Here is a 23,206-nt window from a genome sequence, read left to right on the forward strand (position 1 = left end):
TAAGCTGCTCTTATGTTTACGCTTGTTTACGCCTACAATGCTGCTACAGTGGAGTCTTTGTTTGGAAGGTGGTACTGGCAGAGAAAAGAGTGATGTTTCAAGTGCTTCAGCCATTGTCTGATTCACTTTTCTTCAACTTCTGCCTCACCATCAACATTTCTTATTTTGGTGCAGACTCTGACTCGTAAAATGGGATGGGTTTTCCTGGAAGCGTATTATACCGACGATTTGTCACCTAGCATAGAATGTTACGCTTTGGGAGTGAGAACGTGTTGCTGTAGTAGATGTCATGTTGCCTGGAAATCCTGCTGCAGTTCTGAACCAAGGTTTCTGAGTCATGATGGTTGTTTCTTTTGGTTCCTTTTTAGTCTGAAATCAGATATGATATCAGCACTTCTGAGTTCATCCATCATTATTGTCCAGTGATGAGATTACTGCTCCATTTGGTAACAGTCAGCAGATTTTTCCTGCATGTCGACATGAAGAGTCGTATCTGACAGCAGCAGGCTTTATAATAACGCACATTATATTTTCTATAATCACAGACTGACCAATTGTCGACTCTCAGCGACTCACTGTAAAGTTGTGGCCTCAGCTCTGAAGTCCAACCCCTCCCATCTGACAGAGCTGGATATGAGTTACAACGACCTGCAGGATTCAGGAGCGAATCTTCTGTGTGCTGGACTGGAGAGTCCAAACTGTCGACTGGAGACTCTGAGGTGAGTTCACTGACTGCAGCTGTTGTTTTTCTATATTTCAAATCTTTGATTAATGTTTGAAACTGTCTTTAGTTCCTAATTGTTCAGAATGTCTCTAAAGACAAATGTGAAGAAGTTTGAGTGCTTTCAGAAATGTGGTGTCTTTATGAATGACTGAACAACAGTCTTCCCTTTTGGCTCCAAATAAAAGTGACAGACTTGAGCAGGGTTCACTTGAAGGCTGACAGAAGTGTAGTGGGGATGGGGAGATTTGGGAGGACAGTTTTTCAGCCTTCACAGGTTCATATTGTGCTCCATGAGTCAGTGAAGATGAAGTCAGTACTGATGAGGCTGTAGAGTGTATGAGGGATGTGAATAAGGCTGGTGAACGCTGGCGCGACTTGCTGCCTCTACTCACCGCTAACCCTCTCGCTACTTTTCTTCGCTATTCCTGCTTTCTACCCATGCTACTTGCTTCTTGTTATTTCCTACTTGCCCCCTTGCTCTTGATACCCCTTGCTCCTGCTGATGTTATTGCTACTCACTGATATCCTCTACCGGCGTCCCGGCTTCTTCCATCCCCATCCTCCCCTCTTCCTGTCTGTACGGCCCACCAGTGTCTGCTCCTGTCCGCGATGTGGCCTCCCAGGATCTACACACAGTCTGTGTGAGTCTTTATCCTTGTGTCATCGATCTGTCGACCTGGTAATGGACTTCAATACACAGCCAATGAGCTCCTCCTACTCTGATTTTCCCTGGCTGCTCCACCGACGGCTGTTCTTCATCTCCACACGGATATCGTTTTCCTCCCTCGCCAAAAGTACATTTATCAGCTCTCCCGCCAGAATTTTCATCAGGATAATTCTAAGCCAATCCAATCCTTCTGGTCCACCTCTCGTCGCTCTCTGTGGAACCCTGGCAGGACTGTTAACCACAATGTTTTGGCTAACCTGACTTTGTTGGCTAACACTCTCATTCAGTCTGACAGTACCTGCATCAAATTGTAAATTGAGAGCTTCGCTTTTACACTCAGCTCTCTCTTCACCACAACAGACCAGTACAGCGTCCGCATCACTGCAGCCGCTGCACCAATCCATCTGTCGATCTCCCACTCCCTTCTCCCATCACTCGTGAACAAGACCCCGAGATACTAAACTCCATTCGGATCAGGGTCTCGTCCCTGACCCAGAGTGGGCACTCCACCCTTTTCCGGCTGAGGACCATGGCCTCAGATTTGGAGGTGATGATTCTCATTTCCACCGCTTCACACTCGGCTGCGAACCTTTCCAAGGCGAGCTGGAGGCTATCACCTGATGAAGCCAACAGAACCACATCATCTGAAAAAAGTAGAGATGAGATCCTGAGACCACTGGAGTGAAAGCCTTCCGCCACTTGGCTACGCCTATCGTAGACAAGTGGCGGAATTCTGAACAGAATCGGTGGCAAAGGGCAGTCCTGGCGGAATCCATCACGCACCATGAACGAGTCCGTCTTATTGCCGGCAATGCGGACCAAGCTCTTGCAACGTATAATGACTGAGTGGCTCTTAGCAATGGGCCAGACACCCCATACTCTCGGAGCACCCCCCCAAAGGACCCCCCGAGGGACACATTCAAATGCCTTCTCCAAGTCCACAAAACACATGTAGACTGGTTTGGCAAACTCCCATGCGCCCTTGAGTGTCCTTGAGAGGATAAAGAGCTCGTCCAGGGTTCCATGACCAGGACAAAAACCACATTGTTCCTCCTGTATCAGAGGTTCGACTAACGGACAAACTCTCCTCTCCAGCACCCTGGCATAGACTTTCCCAGGGAGACTGAGGAGTGTGATTCCCCTGTAGTTGGAACACACCCTCTGGTCCCCTTTCTTAAAGATGGGGACCACCACCCCGGTCTGCCAGTCCAGGGGTACTGCCCCTGATCTCCACGCAACATTATCCGCAAATCACTGTCTTATCATGGTGGAGGGGTTTGTGTGTCCAAGGGATCCCAGGGGCTATGTTGGTAGGGTCTCCCATGGCAAATTGGTCCTGGGTGAGGGACCAGAAAAAAAGCGATTCAGAAGACCAGGCCTAGGATAGGGTTACCCTTTGAGAGAAACCAATTGAGTCTAATAACAGATTAAATGCTGTGTTGAGGCTGTCAGTGGATGAAGTATATCCTTAACTAACTCAGGCAGTTTGGTTGATTTAAACAAAAACAATCATCCTACTGTAGGTTTCTGCAACAAAGAAGTTACAGTTTCAACTCCTGGATTAAACCATGAAATTCTCCCTGCTTTTGCTTTCTGTGAGATTTGGATGAACCCACAGTCACTATTTTTTCCTTTCTTGTTTAGAAACATCAGGACTAAGTCATTGTCTCTTGGTGTTGATTTTTTTCAAGTGGGTTATTTTGAGAAGGAATTTTCTGAAAAAAGAAAATATGTTTGTTGTGTATGTACACACAGCACACAACAAGTTCAGATCTAAAATGTGTACAATTTTATGTGCCTTTTTTCAATGTCGTCGGTATGCAATGGTATTTAATTTGTAAAAATTAAATCCTCCAAACTATCAACGTGTCTTTTAGACCCCATTCCTACAAAACTGCTCAAAGAAGTCCTGCCATTAATTAATTCTTCGATCTTAAATATGATCAACCTATCTCTAATAATCGGCTATGTACCACAGGCCTTCAAGCTGGCTGTAGTTAAACCTTTACTCAAAAAGCCATCTCTAGACCCAGCAGTCTTAGCTAATTATAGGCCAATCTCCAACCTTTCATATCAAACATCCTTGAAAGAGTAGTTGTCAAACAGCTAACAGATCATCTGCAGAGGAATGGTTTATTTGAAGAGTTTCAGTCATGTTTCAGAGCTCAGCACAGCACAGAAACAGCTTTAGTGAAGGTTACAAATGATCTTCTTATGGCCTCTGACAGTGGACTCATCTCTGTGCTTGTCCTGCTAGACCTCAGTGCAGCGTTCGATACTGTTGATCATAATATCCTATTAGAGCGATTAGAACATGCTGTAGGTATTACAGGTACTGCACTGCAGTGGTTTGTATCATATCTATCTAATAGACTCCAGTTTGTGCATGTAAATGGAGAGTCCTCTTCACACACTGAGGTTAATTATGGAGTTCCACAGGGTTCAGTGCTAGGACCAATTCTGTTTACATTATACATGCTTCCCCCAGGCAGCATCATTAGAAGACATAGCATACATTTTCACTGCTATGCAGATGACACCCAGCTCTATCTGTCCATGAAGCCAGATAACACACACCAATTAGTTAAACTGCAGGAATGTCTTAAAGACATAAAGACCTGGATGGCCGCTAACTTTCTGCTTCTTAATTCAGATCAAACTGAGGTTATTGTACTCGACCCTGAAAATCGTAGAAATATGGTATCTAACCAGATTCTTACTCTGGATGGCATTACCTTGGCCTCCAGTAACGCTGTGAGGAACCTTGGAGTCATTTTTGACCAGGACATGTCCTTCAACGCTCATATTAAACAAATATGTAAGACTGCTTTCTTCCATTTGCGCAACATCTCTAAAATTAGAAATATCCTGTCTCAGAGTGACGCTGAAAAACTAGTTCATGCATTTATTACTTCCAGGCTGGACGACTGTAATTCATTATTATCAGGAAGTCCTAAAAACTCCCTGAAAAGCCTTCAGCTGATCCAAAATGCTGCAGCAAGAGTCCTGACAGGGACTAGAAAGAGAGAGCAGATTTCTCCTGTTTTGGCTTCCTGTTAAATCCAGAATTGAATTCAAAATCCTGCTCCTCACATACAAGGTCTTAAATAATCAGGCCCCATCTTATCTTTTTTTTTTTTTTTTTTTTTTTTTTTTTTTTTTTTTTAATGACATCAGAAACAGCAGTATGCGACATTACGTGATGGCAGAGCTTCAGTTCATCCTTTGTCATTTTTTTTTTTTTTTTTTTTTTTTAATAAATAGGACAGGGGGAATGAATGAGAGAAAGAGGGGGAGAGAAAGAAAGAAAACCAAAGGGGAGAAGAGACGGTGAGAAGGGGGGGGAAGAGAGAGAGAGAAAAAAAAAAAAAAAGAACTCCTGGGTCACCTGTATGGAGAAAAAAAAAACAAACAAACAAAAAAAACAAACAGAGGAGACAGCAAACAACAAAGAGCAACATAATAATAGAGAAAACAAAGCACCATCACAATAAACTAGCTAGCCATAGATATCAATATTTACTAAATAATAAACGATATTGTGCAGCACGCAAGATAGACAGCGCACAGTGTGCTTTGAGGCAGCAGCCAAGAAAGCTTTAGTCCGCGTCTGTGAATACCCATGTGTGCATACCTGTGTGGATCAGCATGCTTGCATTCCAAAGGTTTCTCCATGTAATGATCTGCTAGGGAGTGTGGGGGGGCCACAGCCCCGTCCTCCAGGGTGTGAAGCGGGTATGGAGGAGATCAAAACTCCAGACATCCAGAGGCCCCCAGAACACAAGAGACCATGGAAGACCAACAGAGGGGCAGCCGCGCCACTGTTCCAGTAAGAGCTGAGGAGAGTCCCAGATGAGGGCTCGCCCAGCAGCCGCGGAGCAGAAGTCAGGGGGAGTTGGCCCCATCTTATCTTAATGACCTTGTAGTACCATATCACCCTATTAGAGCACTTCGCTCTCGCTCTGCAGGCCTACTTGTTGTTCCTAGAGTATTTAAAAGTAGAATGGGAGGCAGAGCCTTCAGTTTTCAGGCCCCTCTTCTGTGGAACCAGCTTCCAGTTTGGATTCGGGAGACAGACACTATCTCTACTTTTAAGATTAGGCTTCAAACTTTCCTTTTTGCTAAAGCATATAGTTAGGGCTGGACCAGGTGACCCTGAATCCTCCCTTAGTTATGCTGCAATAGATGTAGGCTGCCGGGGGATTCCCATGATGCATTGAGTTTTTCCTTTCCAGTCACCTTTCTCACTCACTATGTGTTAATAGACCTCTCTGCATTGAATCATATCTGTTATTAACCTCTGTCTCTCTTCCACAGCATGTCTTTATCCTGTCTTCCTTCTCTCACCCCAACCGGTCGCAGCAGATGGCCCCGCCCCTCCCTGAGCCTGGTTCTGCTGGAGGTTTCTTCCTGTTAAAAGGGAGTTTTTCCTTCCCACTGTCGCCAAAGTGCTTGCTCATAGGGGGTCATATGATTGTTGGGTTTTTCTCTGTATCTATGAAGCGCCTTGAGGCGACTTTTGTTGTGATTTGGCGCTATATAAATAAAATTGAATTGAATTGAATTGAAAATGGAAAATGCTTCAATAACTTGCTGCTAATACATAACATTCCATCATATTTCCTCATAACCCTCTTTTTTCTGACCATTTGAATTTGCAATAAGGGATCCACAGAGTTTGGTGACAATAATGATGGTAGATGTTGATGTGTGAAAGTGCTGGAAGCAAATGAGTGTGTGATGTTCTTTCAGTGTTGCCCTTTGTAGACGCTCCCTGAGCACTGGTCTCACAGCCAGCTGCACATAGAGACCAGTGTTGTTAGTCCAGGTCAGAAGATGACTTGTTGGAATGAAAATGAGCTTGTAGTTTGTCTGCTTTAATAATGTGACTGGAAAAAGGTGTTGGACTTCAAATATGTCCGTTTCTGTCACACTTCACCTTTAAAAGTGAAGCCATGTGGTTCCTGGAAGGAAAAACACGACTTTTTCAAGTCTTTGTCCTGTTTTTATGAGAGTTTCCATTTTCTAAACTTCTACATTCTGAACCTTCTTCAGCTCTGAACAGATGATGAAACACTGAATGATTTCAAGCACTTTGTCTAATAAACTTACATCTTTCATTCTTCATACAGATTGAAGCACTGTGGTTTGTCAGATATCAGCTTTCTGGGGTTAGCATTGAAGTCCAACCCCTCCCATTTGAAACAATTCGACTTGAGCTCCAATAACAACCTGCAGGATCCAGGAGTGAAGCATCTCTGTGGTTTCCTGGAGAGTCCAGGATGTGGACTTGAAACTCTGAGGTCAGTCAGCATGTTTTAGTTGTGCTGAGATGAATATGATGTGAAAGTTGTGCTGACACTAAACTGCAGACATCAGGCTGATATTATACTGATCCACACTGAGGATGTTCATGGTAAAGTCTGTTTTCTTCTTCTCTGGTTTGACTGTAGCAGAACAATGTTCACATTCAAACCTTCAAACAGTGATACTTAACCATTTCCCACATGTGCCCCTTCACAGCGTGCCTTCCGGCTTACCTTTTCTAATTCAGCAAAAGGATACCCTGATTAACTGTGTACCATTCAAAAATTTAAAATTTATATCTGACTCTCGTTTGAAGTTCAATACTCAAACAGCAGTCTGTGAAACACAAAAAGTTTGTAACAGGAATGACTGCACATTAATGGCTTTTAGTGGCTCCTAAACAAAAGAGAGATGGAGGATAAAGAAACGAGCCAGAGATAAAGCAGAAGAACTTTTTCTCCAGATAGGAGCTGTGTTTGCTGTTTATGTAGTGACCAAAAATACAAAATAAACAGAGGCCTTGATCCTACTCACACAAACTTCCAGTCAAAAGATCTTGCAGGAATGAAAAACAAACAAACAAAAATAAAATAAATCCATGCCAGATAATTACAATACCTCCAGGACATGCATGCAACTGTTTCCCTAAACGCTTCCTACCACTGCAACTAAATTGTCTTAGACAAAGCAAATCACGTCATCATAGGTGCTCAAGCTAGTCCTTGTTTAGGTGTTTTTTACCCTTTTGATCCCCTAGGTTCTAAAGACCTTCCTTTTACATTAAGAAGTTTGTCACTTGTTTTTCACTCATTTCTGCTCACAGTGCTTCTGTTTGGGCGGGTCTTCTTCCTGATGTTGCTGTCAGTCGAAACCGCTACACCTATCTCTACATCCGTCTTCTTCTGTTTGTCTACCACCACGATGTCCGGTTGGTTAGCCACCACCATTTTGTCCGTCTGTATTTGTAAGTCTCACAGGATCATGGCCCTGTCATTCTACACCACCCTTGGGGGCGTCTTCCCCTTTTGACCTCGGGACTTCCAGGCTGTATTCGGCACAAATGTTTCTGTACACTATGCCGGCCACTTGGTTATGGTGCTCCATGTATGCCCTGCCTTAAAGCATCTTGCACCCTGCTGTTATGTGCTGGATTGTCTCAGGGGCATCTTTACACAGCCTGCACCTGGGGTCTTACCTGTTGTAATAGACCTTCCTAGCAGCCTCTTCATTGTTCCCATTTGCCAGTGGGATTTCCAGGCATTTGTAGCTGTCCTCTACGTCTGCAATGTTGCTTTTGGTAATTCAATCCCCTCAGTTCTAACTACCTTCCTTCTTTTTCTTATCATCCGACTAAATTTCTCCAGTCTGAATGACATTCTGATGTCATTGCTGGATATCCTGGTGGTGTGGATCAGTGAATCGATGTCTCATTCACTCTTGGCATACAGCTTGATGTCATCCATGTACAGGAGGTTGCTGACAAGTGCTCCCTTACGTAGTCGGTATTTGTAGCCAGTCTTGTTGGTGAGCTCACTCAAGTGGTTCATGCCTATGCAGAACAGCAGTGGGGACAAGGTCAAGGTAACTTTATTTATACCCATAGGCAAGGTAAATTCGCTTTACAGAAAAATGACAGCATTTGGCATCCCTTCAAAAACACACATACCTAAAGATATAAACCTCACTGTGGCACATATATAGTAATTTAATATTTCAAATCAAAAAAACAGTTCTTATTTAATTCAGTGACAGCAACAGGGACAAAGCTATTTTTATAACGCTTTGTCCTGCATCTTGGAAATAGAAACCTCCGTCCTGAGGAAAGACGCTGAAATTCATCCCTTAGAGGATGGGAACCATTTTTAAGGATTGATAAAGCCATCCTCTGTACCTGCTTGGAGCACAGGGAGGCTAAACAAGACTGTAGCTCACCTATTAGACAACTGGACCATCTCACTATCTGATTTAGAGTTTTTCTCTGTGACAGAGGTCTGACCGAACCATGCCACCAAACAAAAGGATAAAACAGACTCAACAAAAGAACGATAAAACAAAGTTAAAATTTTTTGGTCAATGTGGAAATGAGCAAGTTTCCTAAGGCAATAAAGGTGCTGGTGACCCTTTTTACAAACTGATTTGCAATTTTGATCAAAGTTCAGTTTTTCATTGATTATGGTCCCAAGATATTTATATGATTGTACTTGCTCTATTTTCTGACCTTTAATTAAAGTGACTCCGTGCCCATTTTGTTGTTTCCTAAAGTCAACAACCATATCTTTTGTTTTAGATATGTTCAGCTGGAGATAAGACTCCTCCCACCACTGAACAAAGTCATCAATGACTGGACCGTGGTTAGTTTCACCCTCTTTCAGTAAGCTGACAATAACAGAGTCATCTGCATATTTAATAATGGCCCTGTTTTCATGTCTGCCCTGACACATATTTGTATAGAGAGTGAATAATAAGGGCGATTTATTCTTTTTGTGACCTGTCAGTTAAATGATCTAAAATCCAGCAAACCAGGTTTTTCCTAATTTCAAACTGTTCTAAAAGTCTTTTAATTAAAATATGGGGCTGTATTGTATTAAAAGCCGAAGAAAAGTCAATGAAAAGAAGTCTTGCAAAACTCTCTTTACTCTCTACATGTTTAAGAATCAGATTTAGTAAAGTCAAAAATGCGTCCTCCACTCCTCTGTTGGGCCTGTATATAAACTGCATTGGATCGAGCTGATGTTCAGCCTCTTTCATAATCACATTTCTGATGATTTTTTTCAGACACTTTCATTACAACTGAGGTGAGGGCAACAGGCCTGAAGTCGTTTAGAATTTTTGGACGACTAGATTTAGGGACAGGAACCACGACTGCTTCTTTGCAAAGAGAGGGCACATGTTGTGTTTGCAAGGATTTATTAAAAATAACCTGAAATATAAGACTGAGTTCTTCAGCACAAGATTTAATTAGACGGCCACTAACATTATCAGGACCCTGGCTCTTGTTCACATTGACTGTATGAAAGGCCTTTTTGACATCACTGAGTTCAATGATAAAGTGCTGAGTATCTCTCAGTTTCTGTTTCAGTTCCAAAATATTCTCGCTGAAATCAAAAGAACTAAAACGAGCATAAAACATGTTTAAAGCATTTAAATCTCTGTCTGAATTAAAACCATCTAAAATGACCTGACTGCTGCTCTGGGGATTTTGAAACCCTGCTACTGTTTTCATACAAGTCCAGGCAGACCCAAAACTTTTTGCAGAAAATTTTCTTTCAAGAAGGTTTTTGTCTGTTTTGCTTTCAAGATCTCGATTTTCAGGTCCTTGGTGGCTGTCTGAAAATCAGTAACAGCCCCTCTTTAAAGGCCTGTCTCTTTTTCCTTAAACAGGATTTGACACTTTTAGTGACCCATGGCTTATTGTTAGCGTAATCTTTAACACGCTTACGGGGTATAATCATGTCTTTACAAAATACTGCATAAGAGCTAGTAACATCCACCAAAGTGTCGAGATCATCTCCACAAGACTGAATAAAACCTTCCCAATCTGTACACTTAAAACATTCCTGCAAGGTAAGCACAGATTCTTCTGACCATATGTCAACATCCTTAGTCTTTGTCTTCTCTCGTTTTAAGACAGTTTTATAGATGGGCAGAAGATGCACACAGTTATGGTCAGAAGATCCCAGAGGAGGAAGCGGGAGGGATTTATAAGCATTCTTCACCGATCCGTAACAAAGGTCCAACATTTTATCCCGTCTGGTAGGACAGGATACATATTGATACAGATTGCCCAAAGTTGATTTAAGGGAGACATGGTTAAAGTCCCCCATTATGAAGTTTGGGGCATCAGGAGAGAGCGCCTGCAGCTTCTGCACTATGTCTGAAATGATGCTGCAAGTGGAGGCGGGGTGAGCCTTCGGGTGAATGTAAACTACGGTTATAAAAAGTTGTGGAAACTCACGAGGGAGATAAAAAGGGCGCAGTGACACAGATAGAAGTTCAACATCTGGTGTACAAATACACTCTCTAACAGTCACAGCGCTACAGTAACATTTGTTCACATACAAGCATACTCCCCCTCCTTGAGATTTCCCTGTTACCCGTGCATCCCGATCTCGGCGAAAGGGAGCTCAAAAACCGTCGATTGAAAAATCGGCATCCTGATCCAGCTCTGTCAGCCATGTCTCGGAAAAAGCCATTGCACAGCTGTCCCTGAAGTCTTTCTGGAACCTGACCTTTCCCTGGAGTTCATCCAGCTTGTTCCTAAGAGACTGAACATTTCCAAGGATAACAGACCGCAGGGGAAACCGACTGACCTTACCATCATACAGTAAGTTAAGTTGTAACAGTTCGTTGTGGGAGTAAACAATCCTCAGATGACTCACGGCCTCGCCCACATCATCGGAAACAAGCCAGCACAGTAGAAATCCAACCACAATGAAGAAAAAAGAATCCACGACGTTCTTACTGTTGTGGAGCCTGTGTCACTTTGTAAGAAAACTGTCACTTCCTTCAACCAAAACACATGCCATTGATAGAAACGAAAAGAAATGATAAGAACTTAAAAACTTAGGATACCAAGCTCTCACTCACTGCTGGTCGATGCGTGTGCATGCGCCTTGTCCTGACAGAGCATCTCCTTGATACATCCCACAATTGATGGGGACTTGCTCCTGGTGAAGGCATTCCAGGACCCAGGCATGGGACATTGAGTCATAGGCCTTCTTGTGATCAATTCAGGCAGTGCACGGGTTGATCAACCTGGTCTTGCAGTCTCAGCTGACTGTTCGATCTACTAGTAGCTGGTGTTTTGCGCCTCTGGTATTCTTCCCAATTCCTTTCTGTGCTCCACTCATGTTTTGACCTATGGTTCTGTTCATCTGTGTCTGTGGTTTAAAGTGACAGTGTTTAGAATCCAGTATTTGTAGTGAGTGTGTAATGGTGTGTGTAAAATGTCAACAGTTCAAAAGCCTGATAGCTTGTGGGTAGAAACTGTCTCTGTGTCTGCTAGTGCAGGTCTGAATGTTCCTAATCTGCCTGCCGGATGGCAGGAGCATGAAACGTCTGTGGCTGGGATCAGAGAGGATCTGCTGCGTCTTGCTCATGCAGCGGTGTCTACAGAGATCCTGCATAGCTGGCAATTCAGTCCTGGTGATGCACTGTGCTCTCACCACCCTCTGCAGAGCTATGTGGTCCGGAACATTACAGCTGCCATACCAGGTGGTGAAGCAGCCAGTCAGAAAAGTTTCAATGGTGCATCGATAGAAGTTTGTAAGTGTTCTGGGATTCATGCCGAATCTTCTCAGGTGCAGAAAGAAGAGCACCTGTCTTGCTGCTTTTGTGATCACACCAACATGGTGTGACCAACTCAGATCCTGACTGATGTTGATGCCCAGGAAGCTGAACCATCTGACTCTCTCCACCTCTGCTCCGTTGATTTGGATGGGGGTGTGGTCTCCTCTCTGCAGTCTCCTGTAATCCACAATGAGCTCCTTGGTTTTGCTGCCATTAAGCAGCAGGTTGTTGTCGCGGGACCATGATGTCAGGGCTCTCACCTCTGCCCTGTATGCTGTCCTGTCATGTGACGCATACAGGGCAAACCACAGTCACTACCCATTCCTTGACCATGAGGGCACAAAAAAGCAAAACACTGAAGATACATTTTAATATGGATTTGAACTTTTCTAAATTTAATTTTATATGAAGTGACTTCTAACATTACATCATTACATTTTTAACAAATTGAGTTTTGAACCTGGTTAAAGTAAGGACACATTTTATATTTTCTCCAATCACAGACTGGCTGATTGTCGTCTGTCAGAAACTCACTGTGAAGTTGTGGTCTCAGCACTGAAGTCCAAGTCCTCCCATCTGAAAGAGCTGGACATGAGTTACAATGATCTGCAGGATTCGGGAGTGAAGCTTCTGTGTGCTGTACTGGAGAGTCCAAACTGTCGACTGGAGACTCTGAGGTGTGTTCACTGACTGCAGCTGTTGTTGTGTCTTTCCAAATGACAACAAACTATTGTTGAATTCAAAATCCTGCTCCTCACATACAAGGTCTTAAATAATCAGGCCCCATCTTATCTTAATGACCTTGTAGTACCATATCACCCTATTAGAGCACTTCGCTCTCGCTCTGCAGGCCTACTTGTTGTTCCTAGAGTATTTAAAAGTAGAATGGGAGGCAGAGCCTTCAGTTTTCAGGCCCCTCTTCTGTGGAACCAGCTTCCAGTTTGGATTTGGGAGACAAACACTTATCCTATTTTTAAGATGAGGCTTAAAAGTTTCCTTTTTGCTGAAGCATATAGTTAGGGCTGGATCAGGTGACCCTGAATCCTCCCTTAGTTATACTGGAATAGGTGACCACTGGGGGATTCCCATGATGCACTGGGTGTTTCTTCTACACTCAATCTCTGCACTGAATCATACTTGTTAATAATCTCTGACTCTATTCCACAGCATGTCTTTCATCCTGTTTTTCTTCTCTCATCCCAGCCGGTCGCGGCAGATGGCCACCTCTCTGAGCTCCCTGAGCTCCCTGAGCCTGGTACTGCCAGAGGTTTCTTCCTGTTAAAAGGGAGTTTTTCCTTCCCGCTAAAGTGCTTGCTCATAGATAAAATTGAATTGAATTGAGTTCTACAGGGTTTGGCACTGGAACCAATAAATCAAATGCATCCCAACAGCATTTTCAGGACTTCATTTGTTCCACATTTTGGGCTTTTTTGAGGTGAAAAATGAATTGTATAAATTTTGGAATAAGGCTATAACAAGACAAAACTGGAACAAGTGAGTACTGGGAATACTTTCTCGATGCACCATTCCTCCATTAGCTAGTAGTATTAGAAAATACACATATAGTTTTTATTTGAATCATTTATGATTTGAAATCCATCTACTCTAGGATTGATGCTAAAAAAGAGAGTTCAGGCATTCCTTCTTTATTATAGCCTTAGCGAGATGTCTTCAGATAATCCAAAATGCCGCTGTGAAAGTATTAACAGGGACCAGAGAGAGGGACCATATTTCCCTAATATTCACTTCACTGGCTCCCTGTTAAATCCAGAATTAAACTAAACTAAATTCGTAATGTCACATATAAATTTATCAGGTCCATCATAAAGACCTCTTTATATCATTGTACCATATTATCCTAACAGAGCATTTCATTCTCAGACTGCTTGCTTAAGGCTATTGGGGAAAAAAATCATGAATTCACAAAGTGTTTAGGTGCAAATTTGCTATGTAAAGTATATACAGACCAAAACTGTTTGTCTACTCGTCCTCAAAAACACAGTGCAAAAAAAAAAATGTTATTCTGGATTCATCCAATCTTAACAAGAAGGCAACAGCATGGAGAATTCTGTGCTCATGCTTATTGTTCTTATTTAAAAGTAGAATAGGAGGCAGAGCTTTAGGAGCTTGGAAAGAAAGCACCTGGACTGCTGTGAGTCTGCACTGAAAATTTCTTTCTTGTCACTCAATTTAAAAAAAAAATTTATTTAAATACCACTACTGCATGTCATTAACTTTTGCTTACTTTCTCTTGTGGTTAGTTTTTCTCCTTGTCTCCTTTTCCCTCACTCATCGCCCTAAACCAATTGCAGTAGATTGCTAACCCTTCCTGACCTTTGTCTTTTTAGAGGTCTCTTCCTGTTAAAACTGCTTTTCTTTCTTTCTTGCTCATAGGGGATTTTCTGTAATATTGCAATGTCTTATCTTAACTAACTTGAGTTGAGTGGTGTCACCTGTTGATAATTGCCACTTTATAAATATAAATGCAGATTAACTGAATGGAAATATGGCATAGTCTTTGGAAAAAAAAGAAGAAGAAGAAATCATCATATTAAAACAGACCTTCAGTAAAGTGTTAACAGATGGATTTTCTTTTGTAGTCTGTCAGGCTGTCTAATCACAGAGGAAGGCTGTACTTCTCTGGCTGCAGCTCTGAACTCCAACCCCTCCCATCTGAGAGAGCTGGACCTAAGCTACAATCATCCAGGAGACTCAGGAATGAAGCTGCTGTTGGCTGGACAGAAGGATTCGCACTGGAGACTGGACACTCTCAGGTATGGAGAGAATGTCTGATAAAGGAGGAAACATGTTCTGTGTCTATCACTCAGTTGAATAATCTATTATTCAGTAATCCTTGTTTCTTCTTCTTGTTATAATAATAATAATAATAATAATAATAATAATAATAATAATAATAATAATAATAATACATTTTATTCGAAAGTGCCTTTCAGAACACTCAAGGACACTGTACACAGCAGAATAATAAAAGCAACATAAAAGCAAGCAGTTTACATAATCATAAAAGGATAAGACATAAAACAAATTTAAAATAGCAGAGTGGAGAGGTTATGTGGGATAAGCTATTTTGAACAAGTGAGATTTGAGTTATAAAGAGAGAGAAGGAAATGATATTTCTTGAATCAGAAGGTCGGGAATTCCAGAGTCGGGGAGCAGAGCAGCTGAAAGCCCTGCTCCCCATGGTGGCAAGACTGGGGGAGGGGACGGAGAGAGAAAGAGAAGAAGAAGATCTAAGACACTGAGATGGGGCAGTGATCTGAGCCAGATCAGAGAGATATGGAGGAGAGAGAAGATGAATAGCCTTAAATGTGTAGAAGAGTATTTTGAAATTGATAAGATATTTGACAGGGAGCCAATGAAGCTGCTGCAGGACAGGAGTGATGTGATGGATAGAAGGGGTCCTGGTGATAGTACGGGCAGCAGAGTTCTGGACGGGTTGTGGATGGATTTTTGAGTAATGAATTAAAGTAATGGAGTCGGGAAGTAACAAGGCTGTGAACAAAGATGGCATGGTATGTGGGGTGAGAAAAGGACAGAGATGATTAATTGAAAATATGCAGACCGAGAGACATTATTAATGCGGGAATTAAAAGATAGAGTACTGTCGAAGATGACGCCCAAACTTTTTACAGCGGAAGAAACGGAGACCGGCAAGTTATTGATAGTAATAGAGAAACTGTTGGCTCTGGATAATGTTGATTTAGTGCCTACCAAGAGGAGCTCGGATTTGTTACTATTGAGTTTGAGAAAATTGGAAGAGAACCATGAATTTAGTTCGGCTAAGTAGAGGGTAAGGGAGGATGGGGGGAGAGCAGAATCAGGTTTAGTGGACAGATACAGCTGCGTGTCACCAGCATAACAGTGAAACTGTATATTATATTTACGAAAAATGTGTCCAAGCAGAAGAAGTTAGATAATGAAAAGAGGGGCCCCAGGACAGATCCCTGGGGCACGCCAGTGACCAGAGGAAAGGACTGAGAAGTAAAAGATTTGAGTCGAATAAACTGAGTGTGATCAGAAGGGAATGAGAAATAGTGTCGAAAGCAGCAGTCAGATCGAGGAGAATATGAATGGAAAGTAAAGTCAGTTGCCATAAGAAGTTCATAAAAGTTCACTTTTATGAACTTTAAAGACCATTACGAATGTTTGCCCAGTTAGATCAATGATAGACTTAGTTACATGTGACAATATTAAACTTGTTTGGCAGCCCTTAGATAATCCTGCTCATATTTCTTATTATTCACTTACATTGATAAATTCAAGTGTTCCTAAACCTGCTTCCTGTAACACATTCAAATATTTGTATTTGTGTTTTTGTTAATCCCAGAGCCCCGTAAGTGAAGGTTCAGAATGCCGTATCATCACATGATTTGTGTAGATTTCAGATAGTTCCTAAAGTGCTTAGCTTTAGTTAAGATTCAGTCTGAGGATTTAGGTCTTACCGCAAAATCTTCAGGCTCGTCAATCCTCCTATGGCCTCTCCTTTGGAAAAAACTGCTGATCTTAAACTGGACACAAAACACTACACACATGAAGGCTAATTTAAATCATGCTCTCAAAAACTGACATACTGTATTTGTAACTCTGTCTGTGAAAGTGGATTGGAGAAATATGTGCTTAAAGTTATGTTTTGAGAACATGGGATCTTTTGCAAGTACATAACGTTGAATCACTGGGATAGTTGGTTGTGGTGGCCAATAGACTTACATTCGTTTATGTTAGCACATTAGTGACAGAATAAGTAACTCAGTGGAATGCAAGGGGCCTAAAACTAAAAAAATCAGTGTATCAGTGTTTTGTGCTGCCCCTGGCTGTAACATTGACTTATATGTTAAAACCAAGGATATACTGTCCACATATAAAATATGAAAACTACAGATCAAAATCATCAGCAGTTTGATCCATTTATCGATTGAAGTGTATTTGTAAAGATGTTGGACTGCTTCTTTATCAGTGTGTAACAGTGTGTGTGAGAGCCATGTAATGTCCATGTGTGCATGCTGACTGTGCTGCTCTGACCCCCCTCCTCCTTTCAGGGTGGAGCCTGCTGGAGTCCGATGGTTGAGACCAGGTCTGAGGAAGTGTAAGTGTGTTTTTAATGGGATTCATGAAAACAAAGCAGCACACATTCAACCATCTTCATCATGTCAGGAGTCATCATCAAAGTGTCAATCAATGAACAGATGATGGATCAATAACTGCAGCTGGATTGTGTTTGTTCTCTCCATCAGATTCCTGTCAACTCACAATCGACACAAACACAGTGAACACAAAGCTCCAACTGTCTGACAACAACAGGAAGGTGACACATGTGGAGGAGGTTCAGTCATATCCTGATCATCCAGACAGATTTGATGTTCGTCCTCAGCTGCTGTGTAGCAATAGTTTGACTGATCGCTGTTACTGGGAGGTTGAGTGGAGAGGAGAAGTTGAGATATCGGTGAGTTACAGAGGAATCAGAAGGAAAGGAGACGGTGATGACTGTTGGCTTGGACTGAATGATCAGTCCTGGAATCTGTACTGCTCTGATCGTGGTCCGGATTCTGTCTGGCACAATAACAAAGAAACAACCATATCCTCCTCCTCCTCCTCCTCTGTCTCTAACAGAGTAGCAGTGTATGTGGACTGTCCTGCTGGCACTCTGTCCTTCTACAGAGTCTCCTCTGACACTCTGATCCACCTCCACACCTTCAACACCACATTCACTCAAACTCTTTACCCTGGATTTGGGTTTAGATCAGGTTCCTCAGTGTCCCTGTGCTGAGTTGAGTGTAAAGTGTGTTAGAGAAACACTCTGACTGTTGAACAGATAGTTAAGTCTGTACATGTCTGTCTCTTGTTTTCAGATTCATGGAATGATTCAGTTGATCTTTTAAACTGTTCTAAATGATTCCTTGTAATCATCTTAGCTTTTTCAACCCTTTAAAAATGAAGAAGCTATTATTATTCCAGGATCCACATATTGTTTTTCTGGCTTTGTCATAAAATATAATCTAAAATATTAAAGATATTCATTATTGCTCATGTTTTTGTAATTTTATTTATTCATTTATTTATTTATTTAGGACAGTGCATGTTAATGAACATAAATGTAAAAAAAAAAAAATTACATGAATGTAAACATGCCAGATTATAGCCAAAGGCTAATTTCCATCTGTTGTCCTTAAACATAAAAAAATTGACATAATAATTCATAAAAATTCATCATTCATTCATAATAAAAACTCCATCACCAAACTTACACATACACACCATTCTGTTCCCAAATAAAACATTAAAACTATACAACTCATACATGATCACACACTTGATTTGTCCATAACCAGTTTTTAACCTTTGCCTTAAACAAGTTGAATGCCGAGCTTTCTCTAATGGGTTGAGGAAGACTGTTCCACAGATGGCCTCCCTTGACAGAGAGGACGTTCTGCCCAAATGCTGTCCGTCTGTGGGGTATAAACAAGTCTCCTCGGATTGTAGCTCAAGTGGTCCTGTCTGAGCTTTCTTCATGCCTAATGAACTGCTTTAGTGGTGGTGGAGCAAGGGAGTGTAAGACTTTATATATTAAACACACTCTTTTAAGTTTCACTAAGTTATTGAAGTTCAGTAATTTATGTTTTTTTAACACATGACAGTGGTGGTGGGAAGTCGGTTTTTTGTCAAGTAGTTTTAAACTTCTTTTATAAATGTTTTCAATAGTTTTACAGTGGGGCAAAAAAGTATTTGGTCAGCCACCGATTGTGCAAGTTCCCCCACTTAAAATGATGACAGAGGTCAGTAATTTGCACCAGAGGTACACTTCAACTGTGAGAGACAGAATGTGAAAAAAAAAATCCATGAATCCACATGGTAGGATTTGTAAAGAATTTATTCGTAAATCAGGGTGGAAAATAAGTATTTGGTCACCTCAAACAAGGAAAATCTCTGGCTCTCACAGACCTGTAACGTCTTCTGTAAGAAGCTTTTCTGTCCCCCACTCGTTACCTGTATGAATGGCACCTGTTTGAACTCATCATCTGTATAAAAGACACCTGTCCACAGCCTCAAACAGTCAGACTCCAAACTCCGCCATGGCCAAGACCAAAGAGCTTTCAAAGGACACCAGGAAAAGTATTGTAGACCTGCACCAGACTGGGAAGAGTGAATCTACAATAGGCAAGCAGCTTGGTGTGAAAAAATCAACTGTGGGAGCAATCATCAGAAAATGGAAGACATACAAGACCACTGATAATCTCCCTCGATCTGGGGCTCCACGCAAGATCTCATCCCGTGGGGTCAAAATGATCATGAGAACGGTGAGCAAAGATCCCAGAACCACACGGGGGGACCTGGTGAATGACCTGCAGAGAGCTGGGACCAAAGTAACAAAGGTCACCATCAGTAACACACTACAACGGCAGGGAATCAAATCCCGCAGTGCCAGACGTGTTCCGCTGCTGAAGCCAGTGCATGTCCAGGCCCGTCTGAAGTTTGCCAGAGAGCACATGGATGATACAGCAGAGGATTGGGAGAATGTCATGTGGTCAGATGAAACCAAAGTAGAACTTTTTGGTATAAACTCAACTCGTCGTGTTTGGAGGACGAAGAATACTGAGTTGCGTCCCAAGAACACCATACCTACTGTGAAGCATGGGGGTGGAAACATCATGCTATGGGGCTGTTTTTCTGCCAAGGGGACAGGACGACTGATCCGTGTTAAGGACAGAATGAATGGGGCCATGTATCGTGAGATTTTGAGCCAAAACCTCCTTCCATCAGTGAGAACTTTGAAGATGAAACGAGGCTGGGGTCTTCCAACATGACAATGATCCAAAACACACCGCCCGGGCAACAAAGGAGTGGCTCCGTAAGAAGCATTTGAAAGTCCTGGAGTGGCCTAGCCAGTCTCCAGACCTCAACCCCATAGAAAATCTGTGGCGGGAGTTGAAAGTCCGTGTTGCTCGGCGACAGCCCCAAAACATCACTGCTCTCGAGAAGATCTGCATGGAGGAATGGGCCAAAATACCAGCTACTGTGTGTGCAAACCTGGTAAAGACCTATAGTAAACGTTTGACCTCTGTTATTGCCAACAAAGGTTATGTTACAAAGTATTGAGTTGTATTTTTGTTATTGACCAAATACTTATTTTCCACCCTGATTTACCAATAAATTCTTTACAAATCCTACCATGTGGATTCATGGATTTTTTTTCACATTCTGTCTCTCACAGTTGAAGTGTACCTCTGGTGCAAATTACTGACCTCTGTCATCATTTTAGGTGGGGGAACTTGCACAATCGGTGGCTGACTAAATACTTTTTTGCCCCACTGTAAGTGTTGTTGGACAAGCAAGTGACCAGGACGTCAAACAATAGTCCATATGAGAGATGATCATTGAGTAAAAATAAGTTTTTGTAACATTCATATTTAAATTATTACGTATATGATTAAAATTTCGATTATTAAATTTAAGTACCTGGGACACTTTATTTATGTGACTCTTGAAGGATAATGTTGGGTCTAAAATGACCCCAAGATATTTAAATTCTGGAGCTAATTCAAGCTCTGCTCCATCCAGGAATATGTTTGACTGCTTCAAGTTTAAGGGGCGTTTTGAAAAATACATACCGACAGTTTTTGAGGTGTTCAACATTAGGCATGAGTCCTCCAGCCAGCTATGCATTAATGCTAAAGCAGCTGTAAGATCTTTTGCCACCTGCTAGACACTATTTGCTTGCGTATATATAACTGCATCATCCGCATACATTTGAGCAAATATATTTGGACAGACTTCAGGTAAGTTATTGATAAAAAGAGAGAACAATAAGGGCCCAAGAACAGATCCTTGAGGAACCCCTGTATCACAGTCTAAATATGGAGATTTAACCCCGTCCAACACCACACACTGTTTCCTGTGTGAGAGATATGAGGCAAACCACTGAAGAGCCTGACTGGAGATATTAAACTGAGTCAATCTGGACAACAATATCTGATGGTTTACAGAGTCGAAAGCCTTCTTCAGATCTAAAAATACAGCTCCAACACAGGGACTCTTGTCCAGCAAGCTCTTCAAGTTCTCCACTAACATACACAGGGCAGTATCTGTGGAGTGATGTGCCCGAAAGTCTAACTGCAATGGATGTAATGAGGGTTGGGTGTTTTCTAGGTGAGCAGTGAGGAGTTTAACCACCCACTTCTCAGCTATTTTAGATACGACCGGGAGTATGCTTATGGGGCGACAATTAGCCATGTGAGTCTTCACACCTGCTTTGAAAATTGGTGTAACTGCAGCAATTTTCCAATCTGTTGGAACAATGGAGTGTTCGAATGACATATTCAAAACATGAGTTGTTGGACGTACAAGCAAATCCATATGTTCCTTTAGGAAGTTTGTGTTAATACCATATACATCAAGTGCTTTTGATTGTTTTAAACCTGTAATTAGTTTAGCAACTTCAGTGTCTGAAATATGAGTGATGGTGAACAAATTTTGACCAACATCATTCACATTATCAGAGCATACGACTGAGTCAAAGCTCTGACTGATCTCCTTAACAGATGAAATAAAGAAAGTGTTTAAGTTACTGGCAATAGATAGAGGCTCTCTAACAATAGAGTTATTTACATAAAGTTCAATTGTATTTTTACTTTTGTTTGAATGACGGCTTAGTAATTTATTTAAGTGTTGCCAGATAGTTTTACCATTACCTTTGGCTCTTTCAATTATATTTATAAAGAATTTTGCTTTGGCCTGTCTCAAACTTCTTGTTACTTTATTCCGCATTGAAGTAAATCTCTGTCTATCCAGAGTTAGACCTGTTTTCAGGAACTGCTTTAGTAATTGATCTCTTGTTTTCATTAAATTCTTGCACTCTTTGTTTAACCAGGGCAAATTAGATGTTGTCTTTATTTTTTGTCGACCTCTAATGGAGTATGAAGTGACTGCTGCAGAATTGTGGATCGATCATCACTACTCAATAAAGGCTCCCAGTTAGCTGATGCTAATGCTTCTTCTACATTTTGTCGCTGACTTCTTGGTATGAATTCATAAAAGGATCTCCTATTAGATGAACTTTGAAAGTCATTCTTAACCCGTGATTTTAAAAGTTTTCTAGAAAATAATATAAAATTGTGGTCTGAAATACCAGTGATAAAATTATAAGATTTAATAATTCGCTCGGGCTTATTACAGAAAACCAGATCTATTTTAGTTTTAGAGTGTCTTGTTATTCTTGTGGGTTGTTCAATGTGTTGAGTAAAGTTCAAAGTCTCCATTATGTCCTTGAGTGTTTTTCTGTCCTTTTCACAGTCCCAGTTGACATTAAAATCTCCCATTACAATTATTTCATTAGACTTATTATTTATAGTATGATATTTAAGTAATATCTGTAGTTGTTCATAAAAAATATTCTTTGCGGAAGGAGGGCAATATAAACAGATCAACGTAAATGACATTTCTGGGGAAAGAGTGATTTTAACAGAAATATGTTCTATTTCGACATCTATTGGTGAACTAAGTAAAGAGCAATCCAGGTGTTTCTTTACATGCACAAGTATTCCTCCTCCTCTTGTTTCAATTCTATCCCTTCTGAATACTGTGTACTCTGGAAAGACAACTGCAGACTCAGGAGAAGAACTTGTGAGCCAAGATTCAGAGATACCCAAAATAGAAATATTGGAATTGCTTAGAATATGTTCCAGTTGCTCATGCTTTGGTAACATACTGCGAATGTTAATGTGTCCACATAGAAGCCCCTTTGGTTTATTTTTAGTGTCCCAGATTACTTTAGCCTGATTAAATGTCTTGCAGATCTTTGTTCCTGTCATGGTCCTGCGTCCATGACTCAGTGATTTTGTGTTTGTGTTCTTTATTGTTATTATTCTCATTATTATTCGTGGGCTGTTTTGGGATGGTTTGTGTTTTGGGATTTTAGATACTGGGTTCTGGGTTTGTGCTCCCTCTATTGGTCCCTGGTGTTAGTGTTCCCCTGTCTCGTCAGGTTAATCAGGTCCAGCTGTGTCTCCCACCTGTGTGTGATTTCCCAGTGTCTCTCTGTGTACTTATGGTGTGTGCTTGCCTCTGTTCCTCGTCGCGTCGTCTGTGTTCATACTCTGTGAAATCCCCTGCGTGCTCTCCCTTCAATGTTCCGGTTTGCTACTCCTTGGTGTAGTTTCTCCCAGTTTAGTTCATCCTTAGTTCTGTTTTGCCATCTCCACTTTATG

The 23,206-nt window shown here is 41.6% G+C and overlaps 1 protein-coding gene across 2 annotated transcripts in view; it reads left to right on the forward strand.

Annotated features, from left to right (window-relative positions):
- The window catches only part of LOC147321550 (protein NLRC3-like), a 37,725-nt gene extending 19,748 nt beyond the window's left edge, over positions 1-17,977 (forward strand). Inside the window, exons 8-13 of one of the 2 annotated variants that reach the window (XM_086305468.1) lie at positions 546-719; positions 6,524-6,694; positions 12,491-12,664; positions 14,588-14,761; positions 17,045-17,091; positions 17,240-17,977. In XM_086305468.1, coding sequence (XP_086161594.1) covers positions 546-719; positions 6,524-6,694; positions 12,491-12,664; positions 14,588-14,761; positions 17,045-17,091; positions 17,240-17,772 — 1,273 coding nt within the window. In that variant the 3' untranslated portion in view covers positions 17,773-17,977. Of the gene's footprint in view, positions 1-545; positions 720-6,523; positions 6,695-12,490; positions 12,665-14,587; positions 14,781-17,044; positions 17,092-17,239 lie in introns of those variants that run through there. The other variant, XM_086305469.1, reaches the window with a different exon arrangement.
- Positions 17,978-23,206: the final 5,229 nt, after the last annotated feature.

Source organism: Aulonocara sp. 'chitande type north' Nkhata Bay, linkage group LG9 (genome assembly GCF_057382095.1).
Source record: "Aulonocara sp. 'chitande type north' Nkhata Bay isolate Kocher_YH1m ecotype deep benthic linkage group LG9, A_spYH_male_GT1.1, whole genome shotgun sequence".
Taxonomy (NCBI): domain Eukaryota; kingdom Metazoa; phylum Chordata; class Actinopteri; order Cichliformes; family Cichlidae; genus Aulonocara; species Aulonocara sp. 'chitande type north' Nkhata Bay.